Below are 10,700 nucleotides of genomic sequence, written 5' to 3' on the forward strand. Positions count from 1 at the left end.
GTGTATTGACTAATATTCTATTTGAGAACTAGTGTTTTGTATTGACAGGTGATAGAAAACTTTATTGAATAAAACTTGTGTACATTATGGCTCGTGATTTCTACTAATATTTTAATGTTTTGTGGATATGAAATAAAATTTTCAATTCATAATGTTGTGGACTAAAAATTATCGAACTCCAACCCTTCCGGTGCTCAATCATGAGCAACTTGAGGGGCTATATATATTGACTCTCTCAAAAGGTTAGAGTACCTCAAATATATACAAAGGAACCGTAAATATCTTTCTACATAACCTCTTCATAAAAGAGTTCACAATTTGAAAACAAACCTCATGAGTTCTTCCAGCTGGAACACTTATTTCTTTGTAGTCATCGCCTTTCCTGAACAGAACAAAATAACACGACTTTAGATTGCAAGCTGGTACCAGCACACATGTAACCTGAAAGCTTGAAGAACTTACCCTGCTTCTAATGCACCGGCAACCTCTGCTGATACTAAGAAGGGAGAATTTGCAAAGACCTCACTGATAAAAACATAAATGCAATTAATACATAACTAGCTAAACCTAGCAATAACACAGTCAAAGAAACAATTGTGCCCAATAAAAAAAAAATATGGCTTATCTAACTTTGCAAGAATCATCTTCTTCTTCTTTTTAATTAGTAATAATGCTTTACTGAAAATTAAAAGAAAACTATCCCCAGGTACACAGGCAGTTTACTAAGGATACAACAAATCTTCAACTAAAACTGCATAAATCCAAGAATTCCTATAAGGTGGAAAAATTAATTAAATTTAAAAATTAAAAATTAAATAAAATAAAGGTTTCCTCTAAGGTAGAAAAAGATTGGCGACTTAAAGCGCACAACCAATCAAACGTAGATGGCAAAAGATACAATTTTAGCTGACGATTGCTCAATCCCATCAAAAGTCCAAAGATCTCTCTCCCTCCAAATGGTCCACATAACACAATGAGGCATGGCTCCCCATACATCAACAGAATGATGGTTAGCAAAGCCCTCCTTCCAACACTCAACAACTCCACCAACTTCTTCCATATTAGCCAGTGCACTCCAAACAGACAAAACACCAGATCATGCACAGTCACAATTCCAATTTTGCCTCTAGCATATTTTTATCTCCTTCCCCCAAACAGACAAAACACCATAAAAAGTCGTATTTTATCTCTTTCCCTTAACCATAAGCCTGGATATTTTGCCTCTAGCGTGTCTCTTCTATAAGCATAACCTTTTCCAATTCCAATCTAATGCTCTCCCTTCTCATTCTCTCATCGAATGACCACTGCCGCTATTCCTCTACATTTTCTGATATCCAAATCACCTCTACTAGGTTTTTCTTCCTTTCCTCTACAAATACCTCCTTGTTCCTCTTCATCAAATCATTTTTCAATAATTTGAGTTTGTTGATTAATACAAAACTAGATGAACCATTAAACTGATAGTTGTTCCACCACTCTCCCAACTTTTTCAAAAACCCTTACTCTTCAACCGCTGTTATGTCATCGATGTCAAGGACAATAGGGAAGTGGTCAGATAATAACCAAGGGAGAATTTGCTGATTTGAACTGCTAAAATGCTCCTCCCAATTTTATGAAAGCAAGAATCCATTGATCCTTAATGGACAGGTGATCATGGTTGTTGGACCGTGTATGAGTGCCCTCTTCCAATTGAATATCCACACCAACTCAAGCTCTAAAATGAAATCAAAAAAATCCCCTCATTGCTGAAGTTTGCCTACTAATATCCACTCCCACTCCAAAAGCTGGTAACATTGAAATCTCTGCCTATACACCATGGGTCTACCTATAATGTACACCACTACCAATTCCTCCCATAGGTGAATTCTTTTAGAGTATACATAGGATCGTAGACACCCGAAAAAAGCCAAACAAAACTATCTACTATATTCTTGAACCTGCAGGAAACTGAATGTTCATTGGTAAGCTTTTATTCCTCAAGACTTTGTTTGAGTGTATAATGCTTTGGGTTTATTTTCTTTTGCTATTTTGCCTGACTTTCTTGATCAATGTACTTTTAGTGTTTAATTTTTGTGTACATGTTGTACGCATACTGTGTACTTGGGCAGAGCCTTTTGAACTTCTTTAATGAATTTACTTATTAAAAAGATGTTCATCTGTTGCTTCATTTATTTTGATTATTGCTCTTTTATCCCATAATAGCAAAACGCCCCCTGGAGCTCCAATTCAGAGCAAATGTAAACAATTCACAAACTGACTCCCGAGATATATCTCATTCATTCCCAAGTTTCATAGACTTTCTTGATTGCTGTAATTTTCTTTAATTTTCCTGCACTGCTAGTACACTACCTGTGTACTGGGTGCTGCTTATATTTTCTTGTATTTTTATAGATTAATAAAGTTGACTCACTTATCTAATGGGGGAAAAAAAAGATATCTCACAAAATGGTTCCCTGCAAACATACCACATCTAAATTCCAACCCTCAGCTTCTTCCCCCCTTCAAGATATCAATTTGAGCTGCATGATTACTTCAAAAACAAACCCCTACCTTTTCTTGTTGTATTACCCCTATATTCCCCCTTACTTACCTTGTAATTAATTGAATTGGTGAGATTTATCAGCTCCTACGTTCTTTTACCTGTAATGTATCTTTTGTTTTATAGGTAAATAGTAATAAGTTTATTGATATCAAAAAAGGAACACCCTAGTACACAGGGAGTGTACAAGGGGTCAAACAATTCAAGGACAAAAATTACAAGAATCTAGAAAATCAAGAAAAGAAAAAAAATGATTGGTTTCGTAAAGCAGCCAACCTGTAGTGTATGTTTTGTTGCATTTTATTGGCTAAGCAATTGACAAAATTTATCTCCACCTATTTTCAATGGCTTGGTGACATTTATCAGTTCCTATGTTTCTTTACCTGTATCTTTTGTTGCATTTTATTGGCTAAACAATTGACAACTTAATCTCCACCTATTTTCAATGGCAGCAAACAAGCTCATAGCCTCATCCTCAAAGCCCTCCAACAAAACCTATAGAAATTTACTGAAACACTATTTGTGCTTCATGACCCATGCTGAAACTTCCAGGCTTGAAAGGTCCTTTATCCCCAAGCTAGCGTCAAGTAGGAAATTCAGTGGAACAATCTCAGACAGGCCCTCGTACAAGACCAATTCCTTGCCTATCTCCCTCTCAATCTTTTGTTTCCTGATAGTCAATGCATGAGATAATCCAAGATGCTGATCCTTCAACAAATGAGACACAACCTTTGTCATCAGTATATACTGATTTTCTCGACCCACATAGTGGACATGTGACATGTCCTTGATCCTCAACCAATCCTTTGTTTGATTTGAACTCTCACCCATTTCAAAGTTACTTGGGTTCTTTTCTAGTCAAAGTCCAATTGGTTCCCCCTCACCTAAGTCCAAACCCAACTTGTTAAACCCCGTGGGACCCATTTAAATGCAGCCTTTTTTGCTTCATTTCTCTCCCACAATATTCGCCTCTTCCCTTGTTCGGAAATAGTTATCTTTAGCCCTATACTTTGAATCTACATCTGTTACTCTACTATCATGCATGGGTTGGATTCTAGCCAAAATCTATCCTCTTTGTATGCAATCTATTTCGAATCTATTGCTTTTCCTTTAATATTGGATGGAATTTCTGCTTCGCTTTGCACCTTCCCGATCACCACAGCCACCTAAGTTTTATGTGCCTCACTCCATTGGTATTGTTGATAAGCCCATATCTCATCTTCTAAAAGTGCTTTTTTCAGACAAGTGCAAGAATATTTAAATGTTTTGGATGACCAAGTGACTAATAATGGCCCAAAAGGCCATACTAGAATAACACATCATGAAGCTAAAAATACTAATGCTTTAATGACATGAAGAAATCTATTGACCAAATTTAGAACAACCCATACAGTCAGTCATTTAAACTCGAAATTTAAAAGAAAGAAATCCCTGGAACTCCAAGATCCTAAGCATAAATAAAGTCAAATACTTAAAAAGGCCAGAAAACCATACTAAGAACGCAAACATTGATAGGCTAATAATTTTATCAAAAGAAAAAGAATTCAAAGGTAAAGTAAATAGTCTTAAAACACTGCTATTATTAATTAATAACTAACAGAAGTAAATTTAGACACATATCACACATGAGTGCAGGAAGCAAATACCCCATAAATTTGATGAACCTTTCAAACTCGGATGTATAGACATCAATAGCTTTTTCCAAGACAGCTACCTGTTGCCTCTTTCTGCTCAATACAAATACACCAAAGATGTGTTGAGCCAAAAATAAAAAACAAAAGAAGCATCACCCCCTCACAGGGAAAATAAACAATTAAATATACTAATAATCATAGAAGCTATCAATAATACTTAACACTAGGATACAAAGATTGCAGAATACTCACGAATTTCCTGCATCAAACCGCCCCCATAATACCAAAAGAAAGAGACGAATAGAGATAACCATTGTTGTAAGACTGTACAAAGGCGGCCCATAACGTTGCCGTTGCTCTTCCATGGGCCTAGTAATGAACAATTTTCAGTATTCTAGTGTCATTTAACATAATCATCTAAACCATTTTACATAATGATATCTATCATCATCGTAATGGAAAATTACAAAAATCAGGAGAAGAATAACACGCTAGTCCGGAAACAAAAGGCATATACCCGTCATCATCATTAATTTGCTGAAGAAAATCTAGCAAAACCTGCACGAGGATGAGTAATCAAAAGATTAAAATATGACCATTGATTCATGAACATGAATAAAGTCCAAGGAGAATAAATATTTTTCCCAATGCATCTTAATTAAGTCATTGACCTAGACTGTATAACTACTTGCTCTAAACTACCTCCAGTACTTGAAAAGGCTATAGCAGTACATTGGATTACATGAGAGAACCATAAAGGGGGCAGTAAAGTATACAATCATCCTGCTTCTGCTAGTGAAGCAGGACTGGAGCCACAAGCCCAAACAAGTACTATGACTAGTTGACTACTAGGCAAATCTGACCAAATAAGTGGCTTCAATTTGGGGAAAAGGCCAAAAAAACACAACCTGTGGAACTCCAACCAAGTACTTCACAAGGGTTTTGTAGACACCCGTGGCCGAACCAAGTTGAGCTAACTGTCTCCTCCTGGGGGGGAAAAACAATTACATCATAAGGTCATTCAGAGCATTTGCAAAATTGCCCAAAAAAAAAAAAAATCGCAGGGCCTCACCTTTCCATCTGTTGCTTCCACAAAAGAGCATATCTATCGCGTATACTTCCACCAGAATTTACCAAAGCATCAACCTCTGCTTGTTTATTCCTCTCTGAGCGCTCCCGCTGTTGTCTAATAAGTGTTCCCCGAAAATCTTGAGGCATATAGGTCATAACTGCAAATACATTCAAAAATCCCTTATAAAAAAAAAATCAATAAAATGTTCCAGCAGTAGCTGGAGACACTACTCTCAATACACATTAGTAGAGTATCAGCAAGGATATGCATCGAGAAGCAATTTAGGAATCAGCTGCTAAGTGTATTGCTAGTTGTGCTTTACTGATAAAAAAAAATTGCATTTCTTGGTGGGCATAATTTGAAATAGTATAGCATTATAGTAGCATTGAGATGATCCTCTATAAACTCCAGCATAATCTTTTTTCCTATTTTAAGAGTACCATATGGAGAAATTTAATTTCTTTAGATGTTTTCATTGCCTGTAAGTAAGAAAACAGCTTCAAGAGGAGAACTCCATGTTAAAAGCTAAACTCCCATCTGATGTCACAGTCCCAGTCCTAGTCTGTTTTCCATCATCCCTTCTAAAAACTGTATCAAACTAGAGTCATGACTTTAATACCTATCAGTCCTACTTGAACAATTTTGTCAACATTTCATCACTCGTTAGCTTCAACCAGCATCAGAATACCTTGAGGCTCTAAAGCCTGAATCATAATTTTGAAAGCTTAAGCTTGACTGGCTTTAAAAACACCTAATGTTTTCCTATCATACCTACAATTTTGCCTTCAACTAGAGTTAGTAATACTAATCTTAGAAATTAAGTTATAAACATTATCAGTAATGATGAACGTAACAACAAAAGAGGGAAAAAAAAAATTAACTAACATTGATGCTTAAGAGGGAGGATCAACTATTCGGATTCCTACTCACTCTGTCAAAGAACGTAAAACAGTTGACCATCTTTTCCTTTATTGCTACTTCTCAAGAGCCATATGGTTAGGCTCAGACTTAACCATCAGGACCTCAAATGTGGAGAATATCTTCCCTGAAGATGTGGTTGTCAAAATGGATACTAGATAGAAAGAACTCTCCAAGACACAGCTCTGGTCTCCTAGTGGTCTTTACAATCATTTGGAGCATCCGGTTTCAAAGAAATCAAGTGACCTATGAAGGGAAAACTCTGAATGCACATGAAACTCTACTTACATCTACAACTTTGAATCTTTGATTGACAGGTACAACAAGGCCTATGCTGATGCTCAAAGTCCAAAGAGGAATACAACACTCCCTCCCCCCTCCCCCCCCCTTCTCTCTCTCTCTCTCGGACACGGCCAAGAAAATTGCAAATTTTACTCATACCAGATATAGCGTGGAGAAAGGAAGAGAGGTGGAGTGGAATAGCTTCTGTTGGAATATCCGAAGAAGGTGGAAAAAATTATAGATTGACACAGCACTAACTATAAGAACAGCAAAGTAACAAGAGTCATAGCTGCTAGGGAAGCATTTGTTAAGGCAATAGAGCAAGGATTTCATAGAATCATCCTACTAGTAGGAAGCAAGGAAATAGAAAACTTTTGGAAGCGTCATAACAAAATCCCTTGGCAAATATCAATAATGTTTGAAGACTTAAAGAACCTCCAGCATTGAGGAATCCAAATCAACGTCAAAGTCATACCTGGAGTGATTCTCACTTAAACCAAGACTATAGCCACATTTGCTACTAAGTGCTATATGAATTGCTTTTGCCTTTTTTTTTTTTTTTTTTGGGATGATGTGGAACCCTACCATGGCAGGGCCCTTTGGATCAACCTTCATGGAGAATAAACCACATATACACGACCCCACCTGCTAGAATCGTGTATCAGGTAATCCAGGGGAACTCCTAGTGGGGATCGAACCCAGGATGTATGACTCTACAGCTCATCCCAAGCCTCCAACCACTAGGCTGCACCTGGACAGGTATGAATTGTTTTCAGTCTTGTATTAACAATGTCCATGACTAAACTCTTGTGTTATCCTTTTCATCTAGTACCAAAAAAAAGGTCTAAAGAAGTTAGGAACCTTTAATCAGGCCTTATTAGGGATCCAAGAGCCTTGTTGCTCAATGGGATCAACTGTTTTCCTTTATGAGGAGAACTAGGGTTCGAATCCCCCCCCCCCCCCGCGCTTGCAATAACAATTTAATTATTAAAAAATAAACCTTAATGGGAAAATGGTAATCGCACTTTAGGAAAAAAAAAAGAAAATTTATGGAGGCAAATAATAGTTACGAAGTATGATAAGGAATCGTGTAAGGGGGGGGGGGGGGGATGTATTTTGAAACCTGTTAAAGGAACCCATTGTTGTAGCCTATGGGAAAAGTATTAGAACAAGATGGTTATGTGTCCTTTGATGTCGGTGATGGTAATCGTGTATGGGTTTAGCACAAAAAATGGTGTGAGACTCATCCTCTAAAGGAGTTGTTCCTAGAGTTGTTAAGCCCATTAGATAGCAAAGCATCAATTCACTTAACATTAATATTTTTTTTTTAGGTAATAGAAGTTTTACTGAATAAGTACGCCGTGTTCATGATGATGAACATTGTACTTCAAACAATTACAAACAAATCAATAAGAAATGCTAACAGCAATTCACTTAACATTAATTGGTCAGATAAAGGGGGAGGCGTGGAGCTAGGATTTTTTTTTATTAGTAATAATTTTATTGAATACCAAAAGAGTCACCCAAGTATAAAGGATGTATACAAATGGGGACAACACAGTCAATCACTCAAATTACAATGATCTATCAAACCACAAATCGAACACAAAGAATGACAACCCACAACTAACATCCAATCCAAGAAAAATAATTTAAGATCAGGCAAAGATCTTTGGAATTCTCAAAGATTTGGGCATTCCGCTATCTCCAAATACACCACATCAGGCAATGCAGCACACCTACCAAGTAACACCCTTTTGATGATGACCGTGTGGAGCTAGGATGTTAGACTTCATAGAGACTTTAATGATTGAGAATTAGAGTCTGTAACTTCCTTTCTAAGTCTTCTTTACTCGAATATAACTAGGGGAGAGAGTTGTTATAGATTGAGTTTGAGATTGAATGGCTATAGTAAGTTTGATGTTTGGTCATTCTTTCTTTGATAAGTAAACCTAAGACTTAATACAAACACATTAACCAAAATATTCATTCTAGGTTGTCTTACGTGGTATCAGTGCAGTTTCTTTCCCAACGAAGAGTATTTGGCATGTTAAGGCTCCAAAGAGGGATCATCTTTTGAATGGACAGCAACTTGGGGTAAGATTCTTACTTGTGACAATTTCATGAAGCGAGGTTTTACTTTAGTGGGATGGTGTTGTATGTGTCAGTGCAGCAGAGAGACAATAGATCACCCATTCGTACATTGCTTTGTAGCTCATGAATTGTAAAAAAATTATGTTTTAGATCTTTCAGGATTCAATTAGTGCTACCGAATAAGATCATAAATATCTTGTTTGGTTGGAGGAATTGATTTGGGAAACGTTCTTCTAGATATTCGGAATCTAGTTCCTTTATGAATGATGTGGACTTTGTGAAGGGAACAAAATTGCCATAGTGTTGAATATGTTGAAAGTTCAGTGACTTGATTGCAAACATTGATGCTTTGTTCGATAGTTCCTGCATGTGGTGTTTTACCAATAGTAAATCCATTGTTGATTTTGAATATTTTCTATACTTTTGTACATGATAACTTATTCTTTGTGGTTCTTTAAAATTCATTGTGATCTTCGCACATGTCTTTTTTTAATGAAATATCATTACTTATCAAAAATACCATGGATCATATATGTCTCTAAGTAACTTGTTAGAAGTAATGTCTGGTGGAGCTTGAAAAGCACTCAAATGCGTGAAATAATACCAAAAGATCCCCAAAGAATTAATGAGTAAAAGTAACTGACATAGCCAACAAACAAAAGAGTGCTAGATAAATGGAGAGAGAGAGAGAGAGAGAGAATGTAACCAGTATCGAACACACGATCAGAATTCTTATGTTGGAAAAACTCCAAAATCTTCAAAGTGTTTTGAATTTTATCTTTGAGCTGACTGAAAACAGTCGCAAACTCAACATCATCCGGTGTGGACTGCTGCTGAAGCTGCAATCAGATCAGAAACGCAAGATAAAAATGTGCTCAAGCCAATAGAACAAGCACATTGGATGAAGAATGAAATACTGCCATAACAACGATTTGTATCTTTACCACTGCTGGCCAATTAGAAGTTTCAAGTAAAAAAAGCGTTTCTTCCATATGTTCTCGATTCTTCCACATGTTCTCATCGATTTTATGGGGAGGCTCACGGTCTGCTTCATGTACCAACAAGCTTTCATCTAAAATTACAATGACAAACCATGTGAAGTGGCCGAGGATCATAGTTCAACAAACCAAAAAATAAGAAATGCAGCTACTATAGGCATACTTTTGTTACTCTTTTTCGGCTTTGAAATTCATGTCAGATAGGCATAAAACAATGTTGCAAGTTTTTTAAGCAACTAGGAGGCTAGAGAGAGACGTAAAATAATAACACAATTGGCATCATCATAACACTAGTAACTAATTGACGGGGGTAGATCTGAAATTCTGAATCACACAAAAAAATGTTAGGGAATCAAAATTCTGTCACATAAAATGATCGATCTCTAGTGTTATTAATTAATAGATAAAAAGGAGAGAGAGAGAGAGAGAGAGGATGAAACCTTGAGTGGGAGGAAGGTGGTTGAGCAAATCGTTAGCGGAAGAACGAATCTGAGAGGAAATGCGAGAGACGTCATCAGAGAGAGGTGAAAATGGGTATTTGTCGTAATAAGAAGCGAGATAAGCCCTGGTTATTGGGACCAGACCATCTGTAGAAGCCATAGTTGTTTTTTTTCTTTTTCTTTTTCTTTTTCTCTCTGGAGAATTTGAACTCTAAATAAATACTAAAAAAGAATTGATCGATCATTCAATGTTCCCATTAACCAATGGGAACTGGAACGGGGACAACTGCTTTTGTTTTTGAAATGGAAGAGGAAAGTGAGTCGAGACGGCACTGCTTGCGTTGCGTCAGCGTTCGTAGAGTTCAATTGATGAGACGTGTCCGCTTCAATTCCTTTTCCATTAACAAGAAGGGTAAAGTCTAGATCACCCATTACATACAACCGGGTATCGAAACGAAGGAAGGAATATCTGAAAGCATAAGTCAAGCGTGCTATTTACAGATATACCCCCACTTCCCCCTCACACTCACCGTGCAATATGCCTTTAGCCACCCACCCCAGGCCCCACGTTTAACAGACATCGATGGGTTCTTTTCGCACGTATTCATTGCTTTTGTAACTTCGGTTCGGTTCGGTTCGGTTCGGTTCTTTTTCTTTTTCTTTTTTAGTTTGATTCATGTTTGGGTTGGTAAAGGCTTTCAACCCGAGTAACCCAACTTAACC

The 10,700-nt window shown here is 36.9% G+C and overlaps 1 protein-coding gene across 2 annotated transcripts; it reads right to left on the minus strand.

The window, feature by feature from the left end:
• Positions 1-228: 228 nt before the first annotated feature.
• LOC115953506 lies at positions 229-10,431 on the minus strand. 2 transcript variants are annotated; one of them, XM_031071192.1, is made up of 10 exons: positions 9,978-10,425; positions 9,484-9,611; positions 9,246-9,378; positions 5,246-5,402; positions 5,082-5,160; positions 4,691-4,731; positions 4,426-4,542; positions 4,186-4,266; positions 463-525; positions 229-382 (listed from the first exon to the last, which is right to left on the minus strand). In XM_031071192.1, the coding sequence occupies exons 1-10, from the start codon at positions 10,135-10,137 to the stop codon at positions 244-246; spliced, it is 1,098 nt and encodes a 365-aa protein (XP_030927052.1). In that variant the 5' UTR covers positions 10,138-10,425; the 3' UTR covers positions 229-243. The 2 variants fall into 2 exon arrangements, with proteins under 2 accessions (XP_030927052.1, XP_030927053.1); XM_031071193.1 differs by lacking the exons at positions 9,246-9,378; positions 9,484-9,611 and having other exon boundaries at positions 9,978-10,431.
• Positions 10,432-10,700: the final 269 nt, after the last annotated feature.

Source organism: Quercus lobata, chromosome 7 (assembly GCF_001633185.2).
Source record: "Quercus lobata isolate SW786 chromosome 7, ValleyOak3.0 Primary Assembly, whole genome shotgun sequence".
Classification (NCBI taxonomy): domain Eukaryota; kingdom Viridiplantae; phylum Streptophyta; class Magnoliopsida; order Fagales; family Fagaceae; genus Quercus; species Quercus lobata.